The following is a 15,545-nucleotide window of genomic DNA, read 5'->3' on the forward strand; positions in this document are numbered from 1 at the left end:
GTCTGCAGAAATTCAAAATCTCCCTTATCCTGTAGTCACTTTTTTCACACCTGCTGCATCGAGCCTGTGACATAGCCCTGTGATATTCAGTGGGCCTCACACAATCCAAGTGTCCAGTGTCCACAAGTGTCTGCAGAAAATCTAAATCTCCCTTATCCTGTAGTCACTTTTTTCACACCTGCTGCATCGAGCCTGTGACATAGCGCTGTGATATTCAGTGGGCCTCACACAATCCAAGTGTCCAGTGTCCACAAGTGTCTGCAGAAATTCAAAATCTCCCAGAAATTCAAAATCTCCGTTATCCTGTAGTCACTTTTTTCACACCTGTGCCATCGAGCCTGTGACATAGCGCTGTGATATTCAGTGGGCCTCACACAATCCAAGTGTCCAGTGTCCACAAGTGTCTGCAGAAATTCAAAATCTCCCAGAAATTCAAAATCTCCCTTATCCTGTAGTCACTTTTTTCACACCTGTGCCATCGAGCCTGTGACATAGCGCTGTGATATTCAGTGGGCCTCACACAATCCAAGTGTCCAGTGTCCACAAGTGTCTGCAGAAATTCAAAATCTCCCAGAAATTCAAAATCTCCCTTATCCTGTAGTCACTTTTTTCACACCTGTGCCATCGAGCCTGTGACATAGCGCTGTGATATTCAGTGGGCCTCACACAATCCAAGTGTCCAGTGTCCACAAGTGTCTGCAGAAAATCTAAATCTCCCCTGTCCTATAGACACCTTGTACCTTGTTTTACATTACTATATAGTTTGTAGGATTTTGTCTACATTTCTACCAAAAATGAGGAAGGCTGGTGGAAGAGGCCGTGGAATTGGGCGGGGGTTGGCAGCTGGTAATGATGGTGTTGGTGGTGGATCTGATGGTAGTGGCAAAAGCAAAATAGGACCGAATGCAGGAGGTGTTGAGCCTGCGTCATCGTCTGGCTCCATAAGGCTTCGAAGGCTTAGTTTTCTAGGAGTTGGCAAACCGCTTTTAATGCCAGAGCATCAGGAAAAAGTTTTGTCTTACATTGCTGACTCAGCCTGCAGCTCTATCGCCTCCTCTTCTGAAGTTGTAAAAAGTAAAAGCACTGAGTCGTCATTGGAGGCTCATGTTCATGAACCACACCTTTCCTTGTGTCCTTCACCACAACCAAGATTGAAGGATGACGCAGGCCATACTACTGATTACTCCATGGAGCTGTTTTCACATACCATGCCTGGATTATCAAGTGAAATGGTGAATTACTCAGGCCAAGATGAATCTGACATGGAGTACACTGATGCACAGCCGCTGATAGATGATTCTGCTGGTACATTCACTCAGAGCACTACATTGTCCTCGCAGTGTACAGAGCCAGATTCTGACCCTGATGAGACTCAGGTGCCCCTTCCCGCACACTATACCACCATACACGGTGACACAGAGGAAGGTGCACATGACATTGAAGAGGAGGTGATGGATGACCCAGTTGTTGACCCAGATTGGCATCCATTGGGGGAAGAGGGTGCTGCTTCCAATAGCTCAGATGAGGAGCATCCACAGCAGACATCAACATCGCAACAGCTGTTATCTGGCAGGCCCGGAGCACTCCAAAGACAGGTTCCAAAAATCAAAAGAGTTGCTGGACAGCTTGTCCAGAGGGTCAAAACATCACAGCGTGCTAGGCCGCAAAATGTCTGCCAAAGTAGGAAGAGTGCAGTGTGGCACTTTTTTGAACAAAATCCTCATGATCAGGCCAAGGTTATCTGTAAGAAGTGGGCAAAGACCTTTAGCCGAGGGAAAAATCTGAAAAATTTGAATACCAGTTGCATGCTTAGACTTTTAACCAGCATGCACTTGCAAGGGTGGACACAACACCAAACCTCAAGTGCCACATGTGCAACTGATCACAAAGAAGGTAGTCAGCAACGCTACATTGTTTCCCCCACTGTAAGCCCACCGGTTAGCACAGCAGCAAATGTTGAGGTGTCGTTGCAAGGCCACAGCAGTCAGGGAATCCCACTGTTATATCAATGAAATACTGAATCTAGGCCATCAGAAAGAACACCAACTCCATCACCATCATCAACCCTCTCTCAGTCCGCCCTGTCCACCGCTACTTCCACCATATGCAGCTCTCAAGTCCAGCTCACCCTCCCAGACACTATGAGTAGGTCAAGAAAGTAATCAGTCTCTCATCCGCGTACACTGGGTTTGAACGCCCACATTGCCAAACTAATCTCGTTTGAGATGGCCTATGCAGTACCACGCTATGACCTACCCAGTCGCCACTTCTTCTCTCGAAAAGCCATCACAGCCCTCCACCATCATGTGAAAGACCGCATTGTCCATGCACTCAAGCAGTCAGTGAGTGGAAAGGTGCACCTCACAACTGATGCATGGTCCAGTCGGCATGGCCAGGGCCGTTACGTGTCCATCACTGCGCACTGGGTTAATGTGGTGGATGCAGGGTCCACAGGGGACAGCGGTGGTGGGACAGTGCTGCCTAGCCCACGGTATAGGAAACAGTTGGCTGTAGGCGTTCCACCCTCCTCCTCCTCCTCCTCCTCCTCCTCCTCCAGAAGCGAAAGCTCGTCCACAGAGCGCAGTCGTACGAGCACTCCATCTGCAGCTGCCACTGTTGCACACGAGGTGTCCCCCTATCGAGCAGCTAGTGGAAAGCGTCAGCAGGCTGTGTTGCAGATGATGTGTTTGGGCGACAGACAGTACTTGAAGCGACAAACTGAGTCATGGCTGGGCAGTGTACATCTTGAGGCAGGCAAGGTAGTTAGTGATAACGGCCGTAATTTTGTGGCAGCCATAGCCCTTTCAAAACTCAGCCATATACCTTGCTTGGCTCACACCTTGAACCTGGTGGTGCAGTGCTTCCTCAAAAATTATCCGGAGTTAACAGCCCTGCTCCAGAAGGTGCGAAGACTGAGCGCGCACATCCGCCGGTCGCCTGTACACTCCGTTCGTATGCAGAAGCTGCAGCGATTGCTCCACCTTCCCAACCACCGCCTCATTATCGACATTGCAACAAGGTGGAACTCCACCCTGCACATGGTGGAGCGGCTGTGCGAGCAGAGGCAGGCCATAATGCATTTGTGGGAGGATACACGGCCAGGCACTTTGGGAGCAGACATGGAGTTGACAGGTGTGCAGTGGTCGAAGCTGAAAGACCTCTGTAAAGTCCTTCAGTGTTTTGAGGAATGCACACGGCTGGTAAGTGCAGACGACGCCATCCTAAGCATGAGCATCCCACTTATGCGTCTGCTCATGCAAACTTTGACGCACCTTAAGGAGCAGGCGTCTGCAGCCAATGTTGACGAGGAGGAAGAAGTGGAGGGAATCCTTGATGACATTCAGCCATTGTCTACTCAGGGACCTCTCCTGGACGAGTTGGAGGAAGAAGAGGAGGAGGAGGATGATGATGATGGGGATGATTACTTAGGGGAGGAGGATGCATCTCGTGGGGCAAGTGAAAATGTTGGCGTGGCAAGGTCTGGTACAGGGTTTGTGCGTGACTGGAGGGATGTGGATTTGCCAGAAAGTGCTCCTCCAACCAGCACTCGCAGTGCATCATTGACACCGGGAACATTGGCCCACATGTCAGATTATGCCTTGCGGATCCTAAAAAGGGACCCCCGCATTGCCAAAATGATGAACGATGACGACTACTGGTTGGCCAGCATCCTGGATCCACGCTATAAAGGCAAATTACAAAACATCATGCCACAGGAGAACCTTGACCTAATATTTTCTAATAAACAAGCAACTCTGGTAAATCGGTTGCTTGAGGCATTCCCAGCACACAGCAGCGGTGATGGTTCTCACACGAGCCGTACGGGCCGGGGGCAGCAAGGCAGAGGTGTTCATGGTGCACACAGCAGAAGTGGAGTTGGAGACAGGGGTTTCATGACAATGTTGTGGACTGATTTTTCAAGTACCGCTCACACAACTGGTAATACAGCATCGATGGAAAGTGACAGGAGACAGCAGTTGTCAACTATGGTTACAAACTACTTTTCCTCCCATATCGATGTTCTCCCACACAGGTCATTCCCCTTTGACTATTGGGCCACTAAACTGGACACCTGGCCTGAATTGGCCCAATATGCCTTACAGGAGCTCGCTTGCCCAGCTGCAAGTGTGCTATCGGAAAGAGTCTTCAGTGCAGCTGGATCAATCCTGACAGAAAAAAGGACCCGTCTGTCAACCCAAAATGTGGATGATCTAACCTTCATTAAAATGAACCATGCATGGGTTTCCAAGGATTTTGTCCCACCTTCCCCTGATGACACATAGGGTGACAGAAAAATGGCTTGCTTTGGTCCACCTCTTCCTGGGACTTGACCTATTTCGCCTTTTGCATCAGCTGAATGTCCAACATCAACATATGCCACTTTCTAAAACTCCCTAACTGTTCTGCCTCCCCCCCCCCATGGCCGGGGTCACCACCTAGCGCACGACACCGTGCGAGTGCCGTTGCCCTGGACAGGTGGGTAGGCCGACTCTTGGGCGCAGGCACTGGCACAGGGTCCCTCATAGTGCAATCAAGTGTCTCTGACGGTGGTGGTGCACACCCGCCGTCAGACACACCGCCGTACTATGAGGGGCCCAGTGCCAGTACCGACGCCCCCTTGCTTGGGCAGGGCCCCAGCATTTGCAATCTTTACCTCTCCCTGCTCCTCCGCTGTGTAGTCTGGGCCGTCAAATCCATACTGTGCCTGACACCGTCTGAGCCTGCCTCCTGATGTATAGACATATCTTTTGAATGTGTACGCTATCCATACATGTTATCCGGGGATACGGTACCCTTTCTCACATTTGTGCAATCACTTGCAAGCCATACTGGGCCTTACACCGTCTGAGCCTGCCTCCTGATTTATAGACATATCTTTTGAATGTGTACGCTATCCATACATGTTATCCGGGGATACGGTACCCTTTCTCACCTTTGTGCAATCACGTGCAAGCCATACTGGGCCTAACACCGTCTGAGCCTGCCTCCTGATGTATAGACATATCTTTTGAATGTGTACGCTATCCATACATGTTATCCGGGGATACGGTACCCTTTCTAACCTTTGTGCAATCACGTGTAACCCATACTGGGCGTGAGAACGGCTGGCGAGCTGTTAAGCAAGCTACAGCACCTGTGGTTTGCACACGTAAGTTTTTCATTTTTTTCAGGAATGACGGTTAGGCCTAATTCCGGAACTGCGGTTGACCTGCACTTACTGGGAAATCATCGTTCGCGAGTAATAATTGTAATCAGTGATCCCCATCACTAACGTTGTTCAGCGGGTTATCTGCACCTGTAAGCGACAAACGCTGGCCTTTTCAGTGTAGCGCACATGCAGCCACGGATATGTAAGGGCATGACACACCAGTTATTGGCCAATCTCATGTGCCAGAGCCTCACGTGTCCCTCTAGTAAGCCGGACTCGGACCGCGGGGCATGACGGAGTCTCGTTCGTTAACGGAATTAAGCTTGCAATGTGTGCATCTGTTCTGTAGCTGGCATGGTTGAGGTTGCCCGTGTTGAGTCAAATTACGCCGTAGGCTCCACTCCTGGTGGTGCCCTTCTGGACATTCCTTTAAGGTTCAGCTTTGCAACCATACTGCCCACGTAAAACAAACACTTTGCCTTCATGAACGCTGTTTGGAGGGTCATGACTCGTGGGAATAACGCCGCCCAATCAGTTAACCTGCTAGAGAGATCCTTCGTTGCTCCCAAGCATGACATCACAATCCCTAGGAGGAAGGTAATGCCACTGTGGCGACCATACTCCTGGGGGCGACACAAGTGCACTGATGCCCAGCCACTGGTCGATGAATCTGCTGGTACATTGACCCAGACCACTACATTCCCCTCGCACGCTACCCGGCCTGAATCTGACCCTGATGAAACTCAGGTTACCCTTCCCATATACAGTTCCATCTTACACGGTGACAAAGAGGAAGCTGCAGATGAAAGTGCAGGTTCGGCCCACCCGCCATCAGACACACCACCGTACTATCAGGGGCCCTGTGCCAGTGCCGTCGCCAACGAGTGGTCCCCCCCTGCTTGCTCAGGATCACAGCACTTGCAAGGTTGAAATACTGTGCAGTGAGATGGAAGATGGGGACGACGAGGAGTCCAGACTAGTACAGGGATTCCCTAGCGAGGAGACTTATTTCATTGTTTTCAATGTTGGGACAGCAATTTTTGGGGAGCACTATACTCTGGAGAATGATAGATGGGGCCCACCATACACTGGAACATTCCAAAGGTGGACATCAGACACTGGAGCAGCATTTACAGGGCCCATTATACACTAGAGCATTAGAAATGGGGCCCATTATGTTTGGAGCATTATTTGGGCCCATAAGACAGTGGAGCTTCATCCATGGGGACCAACATATACTGTAGCATTATGTGGAGCTCATCATATACTGTTTCAAACATTATATGGGACCAATGATTCTGTATGGAGAAATAGATGGGCCTCGTCATGAGATGTAAAAAGTGAAGTATTTTTCATTGTACTATACCGCTATTTCTCTGCCGTATCGGAGCATGATGAGTTGTGGTATTATGTGTTAAAGGGGCGCTCTTTCGCCCAGGGCACATGAAAACCTGCAGCCAGCCCTACCCCCCCACAACTTTAGCCAAATAACCCCCATTTCTCAGTGCGTAACTTGTATTATGAAGTTAATTAAGGTTGACCAGCTTAAGTAAGAAGAATTGATGCTTTTGGCATTCAAATGAGCACTGTAGGTGTGTTTCCTGTCCTCCTCTCACTGCCGACTTTTATTCCCCATTGACTTACATTGGGTTTCGTGTTTCGGGACGATCCCGACTTTTCCCTATAATGGGCCGATCTTGCTCGACCCGACTTTTGGAAAAGTCGGGTTTCACGAAACGAAACTCGACCATAAAAAACCAAAAGTCGCTCAACTCTAGAATTGACTGTAAGGATGGCAGAGGAGGATGTAGATGAAAGCTCCGATAACCAGTGGGATATTTTAGTTTTGTGATTTTACCTAATTAGTCCTTTATTATGATAAATAGATTGACTTTTGCAATATTGTCTTTAATATACCACATAAAGCAGCAGTTTACCACCTCTGCAGACATCAATGTCAATACTTTTTCTCCATACTTATGTTGAACCATAGATGTTTTTTGTTTTCTTTTTTTTTCACATTTTAGAGCCTTGAATAAATCTAATATATTAAAATATATAAATGAAGACTATCGGTGAAACAAGGACTCTAATCTTGACATTGTCTTATTAGGGTTATTTGGCCCCGATGTTCAAGTGAGGAAGGTGCCTGTTGATAGTACATAATGTAAATATGTGCCATCAGCCCTTCCTGTTTCATCTTCAATGCCATTTATAATACCAGGTTATCACAAATCCTGCATATGTCATTGATTTACTTAACAGTAAGAAGTAAAAGGTTAGAAGTGTAATCTGTGTATGATGTATGGCTTGATATACAGGCCTTATTTGACTTGGATGTTGCAGTTCATATTCCAACTTTATGTTTAATTAATACATATATATCTGATTCTAGGCTCTAGATGGGCAGAATATTTACAATGCCTGCTGCACGCTGCGTATTGAATCCTCAAAGCTGACCAGCCTTAATGTCAAATACAACAACGATAAGAGCCGAGACTTCACACGCCTTGACCTGCCTACTGGAGATGGACAGCCATCCCTTGATGCCACAATGGCTGCTGCTTTTGGTATGTACTGTTTTTGTATTGAGTCAAAGAGTTTTACCAGCCTACCAACCCTTCTCTTCTCCAAGGTCACAAAATACCCTCACCCCTTACATTTACCATGCTGTTAGTTCTGGAAATGTCACACATCTACTGTTCTATAATTTATGAAACTTTAACTGGCTACTAATATAGCACACCTAGTGTGTATCATATTTATAATATTTCCTCTAATGTTATAGTCTGTAGTAATTACCGTATTTTTTGGACTACAATATAAGACACACCGGACCACAAGATGCACCCCAAATTTTAAGAAGGAAAATAGGGGAAAAAAATTAATGCGTCAAATGGGGTCCGTCTTACAGTCCGAATTCAGCTTACCCGGTTGGGATCAGCAGCACTGGTGGAGCGTGGTCATGCGGGGTTATTCCCATCCCAGACTGGTGTTGCAGGTTCTGCGGTGCGTGGGCTCTGCTGACGTTTTCTGAAAGCCTGGAGCCCCCGCACATCTATTGCTGTGAAGTGGTGACCTCCGGGAAATCCCATCCCAGGCTGGTGCGGGGCAGGATTGTCGGTGCTCAGGTGTGCGGGGGCTCCGCCGACATTTTCTGAAAGCCCTGAGCCCCGCATATCCCCCACTGCTGCGATGTGGTGGCCTCCCATAAAATGGCCTCCAGGAAAATGGCCATCGGGTTGGCACATACGCAGATTGAGATCTCGGCACCAAAATCTTGTCTCCTGAGATCTTGAGACGAGATCTCATTGCTGAGATCTCAGTCTGCACATGCGCCAACCCGACAGCTATTTTCCCGGATGCCATTTTACTGGAGGCCACCACATCGCAGCAGTGGGGATGTGCGGGGCTCAGGACTTTCAGAAAATGTCGGCGGAGCCCTGCACCACTGCACACCACCAAATACTGCCGCACCAGCCTGGGAAGGGAGTGTGATCATTGCCTTGCCACGTCAGACCGCCATGGCGAGGATGTGATGTAGTTTAAGTGGTAGTTCATGATGCCACCTTTGGTGTTTGGCAAGCAAGATGTTAAGCCAACGCTGCGTGCAGATCCTCTGGGGCTGATGGTGTGTTGCAGCATAGATGGTGTAGCTCCCCACAGGTGAAGCTGTAACCCCAGGGCAGTGTATAGGTGCAGGCGGTGCGCAGAATGTTGGTAACCAGATGTAGCAGTGCTGACGGTGTTGGCGCACAAATGAATGGCAGACACCAGGGCTTGCAGTTCCAAAGCTTTACTCACAGTTCGTGGTACACACTGGTGCCTGCCTCCGTGCCGTGTCCTCCGGGGCAGAGACTCAATCAACCTCCCGGGCAAGTCAGGATTCTCCTCTCCAACACTCCGCCAACATGTACCTTTCCTGAACGATTCCTCTATTGCGCCTTTTAGTGTGAAGAGCTCCAGTTCCGTGGTACTCTGAAGTTCCTCCTGTCAGATGTTCCTAACAACTCTACTTGTATGACAGACAGCTGTAGCCTCTCTCGGGGACTCCCTTCTCCAGAGTCCTGGCTCTCTATTCAGTTGCTGTTGTGCCCCAAGTCTTAGATGGGAGTAGTGCATTTACATCCAACTACTCCACTGGTGTCTGCTGCAGAACCATAAGTGTCCATACAACCTCGGGGACCGTGCCCCGGCCTTGCGCTGAGAACCTATAGGCAGGGTTCCTCTTCCAAGCCACAACTGCTCTCTGTTCTCCTACTCTTTTATCCAGCGCTGTTCCTTCTCTCTCTTATGGAAGCTTAGGTTGCAGTTCTACGTCTTTCTCCTTCTGTTCCTTTCCCGTGCCAGCTGGCTCAGATCACTGAGGCAGCTGCAGCACTCCTTCCTCTCTCTCGGACCCGTCCTCAGTCTCTCCTGACTGACTGTCCTTCTCCCGACTGACCTCCCGTCAGACTGACCTGTAATTCTATACTTTCCCACTCTTTTATATATCTCAACTCCACCCACCTCTCAGCACATCTCGTGTTACGAAGCAAGGAACCACGAAAGGTGCTCTGCTACCCTCTAAGCATGGAGCCGCAATGTGGTCAGTGCTGAACTATCCTGTGTGAGGGGTGCAGGTGTTGGAGTGTGGAAAGGAGTTCCCAACTTACCTAGTTGGTGGGGCACTACACCTTAGGAGAAGGTGCAGTACCTCTGTGGCGACTGAGCCTCAGGGGCGCCACAGCAGAATCGCCCGACTCCTGCTGCTGCCACACTACTTGTAAGTATATTCTGACTATAACACGCACCCCCAAAATTTTGGGGAAAAAAGTACGTCTTATAGTACGAAAAATTTGGTATAGGTTTCTAGTTTCTCAGCACTTTATGTTCAGATTGAGATGTATTGAGTGTTTTTTCGTAATAACTTTTTGGCACGACTGTAAAAGGGACCTGGTTCTGAGGTCCTGCCCAGGATCCAAGGGATGCATATCTTTCAGGTACGCTGAGTTTTAAGTGCATATTCTTCCCAAAGACTTGCATTAGATGCTGAAAACACGCAGGTAAAAAAACAAGCAAATGCGTTTTTAGTATGTTTCCGCAGTGGAACTGCATCAAACACGCATGTAATCCGCATATGACTATATCATTAAAGTTTTTTTTTTGTCAAAACCAAATACCAGGCAATAATAAAAACAAAACGGCTTGGTTTAAAATATGACATAACAAAAAACAGCATCAAAAAAGGCAATAAAAATGCATGGAAAAAAACACTAAAAACTGCGATGAAAAAATGCAAGTAACCCTATTTGCTTAATAGGTGCAGAAAATCTGCAACATCAAAATCTCACCAAAAGCTCATCGTGGGAATATAGACTTAGGATGCTGGTGTGACTAGATGAGTAGTGGCACATCTTCTCATCATGAAAAGAAATGATGATGCCATCTTCACTCCCACCACCCCCAAAAAATACAGAGGAACACATATGTATCATCTCCCATTGGTTACAGGGGCACTAACATAATGTAAAGTTCCCATCTCTCCTCCTGGGGGTCGATCCTGTAAGGTTTTTAGGGCGTATTGGATAGTAACAGTCTCCGATCTTCCTTCTTGATGTCACTTGCAGAATTCCCCTTCCATCAGAAACACAGTCAGGTATTAAAACTGTTCATCCTTCTCCCCATAAAATTGTACCTCTCCAAAAATTGGTGCCATTTGAAAGCAAAGCGTTTTAATGTGATACAAAGATTTAGTCATAATATTGCAAGCATGGCAACATTTTTAAAGTTATGACTTATTACATAGTTTCTTGGCAATGAAAGGGTAAAACCCAATGACACTGTTCCCTTATGTCAAATTCTTTCATATCAAATGAGTCTGAAATACGAAGAGTTCTTTTTTTTTTTTTTTTTAGACTCAGAGCAAGTGGCGTAGCTACAAAGTTATGGGCACCAATGCAAACTTTCAAATGGGGTCCCACCCAAGCCAAAATACATGCACATTTCCTCTCCGTACACCTCGTACACACACGGCTCCGCTCCATACACCTCGTACACACAAGGCTCCACTCCGTACTGTACACCCCGTACACACACGGCTCTGTTACATCCACACTGTAAACCCCTCCTGACCCCACACATAAACTTACCCTCATCCATAACGACCAGCACAGCAGAGTCTTGCACACACTGAGGCCCCTGACTGTGTGACCCCTGACTACTCCCCTCCTGTGACCTCATCACAGGTCCTGTGCGCACAGAGCAGCCATCGTGCGCTTCTGAATGTGCATCTTCCCCCTGCACTCTGTAGTCACGGAGCTCTATGTGACTGGTCACTGAGAGTGATGGTAGCAGGTCTCATCCTCCATCACTTGAGACTCTGGGGGGTGGAGTGCAGAGCTCAGGGGGAGGAATAACCGAGTCCATGCTGGAGGAGGGGGCGCAGGACGTGATCGAAGCCCAGGTCCCACATGAAGCCGGCTGCTTCTTTGCTGGACTGGGCGGGCCCCTAATCACTCCTGGGACCCATCGCAGCTGCGACCTCAGTAGCTACGCCCTTGCTTAGAGCTGCACTAGGGCTGAATGCGCCGCCCTAATGCATCTGCCTGGATACCCAGTGGCAGTCAGTCAATGGGGAGGAGTCAATTGCATTGTTTCTTTATGGCTTTTATCCAAATAGCAATGTTTTTGATGTGTAGTAAGATGGCTCAGGTGACCTGTCTGTCTTGATAATATGCTATCGTTATTCAACGCCATGGAGAGAATCTCTTTTCCTGCCTTACATATTAGCAGTTCTGCTGGGTTTCTTTTTTTAACAATCAATTTTAAAGGGTTTGTCCTGGACTTTAACATTGATGGCCTAGCCTTAGAATAGATGATAAATATCTGATTGCTAGGGGTAGGACTCCCGGCACCCCATGCGATCAGCTGTTCCCGGTGTCTGGAATTAATTCAATAGTGGGTGAATGTGCAGTGCCCAGTCATGGCCACTAATCTGTTACAGGAGCTGTAGAGCTCCATATCTAAGTAGTTCTGGCTGCTGCCACCACCGGGAAAGCTCAGCGGCGGTATTAGGTATCGCACCCCCCACCGATCAGGCATTGATGACCTGTCCCAAGGTTAGGATCAGATGGCCGTCGACTCTCTCACTCGAGAGAATCTGGTCGATTATGCAAAATACACTCTAACCAAACTCTGATCAGAGTTTGATCAGTGTGTCAGCATAGTGTGATCCGATTCTCATGGATGAGGGAATCGAAGCACACTCTGAGGAGAAGATTAAGCACAAAATCTCTCCATCTTCTCCACTGTATCAGTGAGTAGAAATTGGACTGCACACCGATGCCATCCAAGTGATTTCCATGTCTTCAATGACTTACTTGGTCGATTGTGATCTGAGAATCGTATCAAACACTGACATGCTGTGAGGAAAAAATCGGACATCTGTGCGGCCACATAGATTAACATTGATGTATTGTCGAATTGCACGCAGACGGAAACTATGGTTGTGTGCACCTGGGGCCTTTGCTAACACCTGAAAAAAAAACAAGCCCATGGCATTATCCCTCTGCCACCAATCTGTACATTTAGCACAATGCAGTCAGACAGGTAACATTCTCCTGGCATTTGCCAAACCCAGACTCGTCCATCAGCATGCGTGATGGAAAAGTATGATTGATCACTCCACAGTACTCTTTTAGGTCTATCCAGTGGTGGCATGTTTTACACCACTCTGTTCGACATTTAACATTGTGCTTGGTGATGTAAAACTTGCATGCAGCCGTTCCATGCCATGAAGCTCCTGGAACAGTTTTTGTGCTGATGTCAATACTGAAGGAGATCTGAATCAGCAGAACATTGGTGACTTTTGTGCAATATTCACCTCAGCACTCAGTGACCCCACTCTGTAACTTTACATGGTTTGCATTTCATGTCTGAGTTACTGTGGTTCCTAAGCGCTTCCACTTTTCAATGAGCCCCACTTACAGTTCATCGCAGAATATTTGTAATTGAGGAAATATTATGAGCTGACTTTCTACAACGTGGGCATCCTATTACAGTGCCACCCTGCAATTCAGGTAGCTCTTTAACAACCCATTCTTTCACAAATGCTAGTATAGGGAGATTGCTAGGGCTTGGATTTTATACACCAGGGGCAAAGGGCAATGAGACTGAAAGAAAACCTTGAATTCAGTGATTTGGAGGCATGTCCCAAAACTTTTGTCCCTATAGTGTATATCATTAGAAGGTGGTGAGTTCTCCTTCAATGGAAGTCTTGAAACAGCGGCTCGACAGACACCTGTTTGAGATGGTTTAGTGAGCAGGGAGTTGGACACCACGACCCTGGAGGTCCCTTCTAACGCTATCATCCTATGATTCTGTATATTTTTATTTTGTCTTATGCTCAACGCCACAAAAGCTCCTTAGATGGAGTGTCCCAGAGCATGTCTGTATGAAAGATTTGCACCCCATTTTCTCGGTGCTATTGATTCTACGTCTTTCCCTCTTCCAGAATCTTGCAAAATAACTAATGCTAGGACAGTCTGGGAAGAACGCCCTATGAGGTTTTCAGCTATGTACTGTATACAGGAGCTGCATTTCCATTTTACGGCAATTTAACATTTGATTTTGCATTATAGGGGACTGCACATAATGTGATCCCTGTTTAGTTGCTAAGCAACACTTTTATTACTCCAAGTGCCTGCACACTTCCATTAGTTACTGTGGATTGGATAAAAAGATTATGCTGAATCCTAATGTTTCTACATTTCCATGTAAGTTGGGATATTATCCATATTATCATACAGTTGTGGCCAAAACTATTGACACCCTTGCAATTCTGTCAGATAATACTCAGTTTCTTCCTGAAAATGATTGCAAACACAAATTCTTTGTTATTATAATCTTAATTTCATTTGTCTTAAATGAAAAAACACAAAAAGAATTGTCCTAAAGCCAAATTGGATATAATTCCACACCAAACATAAAAAAGAGGGTGGACAAAAGTATTGGCACTGTTCGAAAAATCATGTGATGCTTCTCTGATTTGTGTAATTAACAGCACCTGCAACTTACCTGTGGCACCTAACAGGTGTTGGCAATAACTAAATCACACTTGAAGCCAGTTGACATGGATTAAAGTTGACTCAACCTCTGTCCTGTGTCCTTGTGTGTACCACATTGAGCTTGGAGAAAAGAAAGAAGACCAAAGAACTGTCTGAGGACTTGAGAAACCAAATTGTGAGGAAGCATGAGCAATCTCAAGGCTACAAGTCCATCTCCAAAGACCTGAATGTTCCTGTGTCTACCGTGCGCAGTGTCATCAAGAAGTTTAAAGCCCATGGCACTGTGGCTAACCTCCCTAGATGTGGACGGAAAAGAAAAATTGACATGAGATTTCAACGCAAGATTGTGCGGATGTTGGATAAAGAACCTCGACTAATATCCAAACAAGTTCAAGCTGCCCTGCAGTCCGAGGGTACAACAGTGTCAACCCGTACTATCCGTCGGCGTCTGAATGAAAAGGGACTGTATGGTAGGAGACCCAGGAAGACCCCACTTCTTTCCTCGAGACATAAAAAAGCCAGGCTGGAGTTTGCCAAAACTTACCTGAAAAAGCCTTAAAACGTTTTGGAAGAATGTTCTCTGGTCAGATGAGACAAAACTGAAGCTTTTTTGGCAAAGCCATCAACATAGAGTTTACAGGAGAAAAAAAGAGGCATTTAAAGAAAAAAACACGGTCTCTACAGTCAAACATGGTGGAGGTTCCCTGATGTTTTGGGGTTGCTTTGCTGCCTCTGGCACTGGACTGCTTGACCGTGTGCATGGCATTATGAAGTCTGAAGACTACCAACAAATTTTGCAGCATAATGTAGGGTCCAGTGTGATAAAGCTGGGTCTCCCTCAGAGGTCATGGGTCTTCCAGCAGGACAATGACCGAAAACACACTTCAAAAAGCACTAGAAAATGGTTTGAGAGAAAGCACTGGAGACTTCTAAGGTGGCCAGCAATGAGTCCAGACCTGAATCCCATAGAACACCTGTGGAGAGATCTAAAAATGGCAGTTTGGAGAAGGCACCCTTCAAATATCAGGGACCTGGAGCAGTTTGCCAAAGAAGAATGGTCTAAAATTCCAGCAGAGCATTGTAAGAAACTCATTGATGGTTACCGGAAGCGGTTGGTCGCAGTTATTTTGGCTAAAGGTTGTGCAACCAAGTTTTAGGCTGAGGGTGCCAATACTTTTGTCTGGCCCATTTTTGGATTTTTGTGTGAAATTTTCAATGTTTTGCTTTTTGCTTCATTCTCTTTTGTGTTTTTTCATTTAAGACAAATTAAATGAAGATAATAATACCAAAGAATTTGTGTTTGCAATCATTGTCAGGAAGAAACTGAGTATTATCTGACAGAATTGCAG

General features: G+C 46.9%; 1 protein-coding gene across 5 annotated transcripts in view; it reads left to right on the forward strand.

Annotated features, from left to right (window-relative positions):
* PTBP3 (polypyrimidine tract binding protein 3) overlaps positions 1-15,545 on the forward strand; it is a 242,861-nt gene that overhangs the window by 176,118 nt on the left and 51,198 nt on the right. For all 5 annotated transcript variants that reach the window (XM_073549696.1, XM_073549699.1, XM_073549695.1 and 2 more), the window contains one exon: positions 7,545-7,719. In XM_073549696.1, coding sequence (XP_073405797.1) covers positions 7,545-7,719 — 175 coding nt within the window. The remainder of the gene's footprint in view (positions 1-7,544; positions 7,720-15,545) is intronic.

The sequence above is a fragment of the Dendrobates tinctorius genome, unplaced genomic scaffold, assembly GCF_039654945.1.
Source record: "Dendrobates tinctorius isolate UK_male_01 unplaced genomic scaffold, ASM3965494v1 ptg000160l, whole genome shotgun sequence".
NCBI classification, from domain to species: domain Eukaryota; kingdom Metazoa; phylum Chordata; class Amphibia; order Anura; family Dendrobatidae; genus Dendrobates; species Dendrobates tinctorius.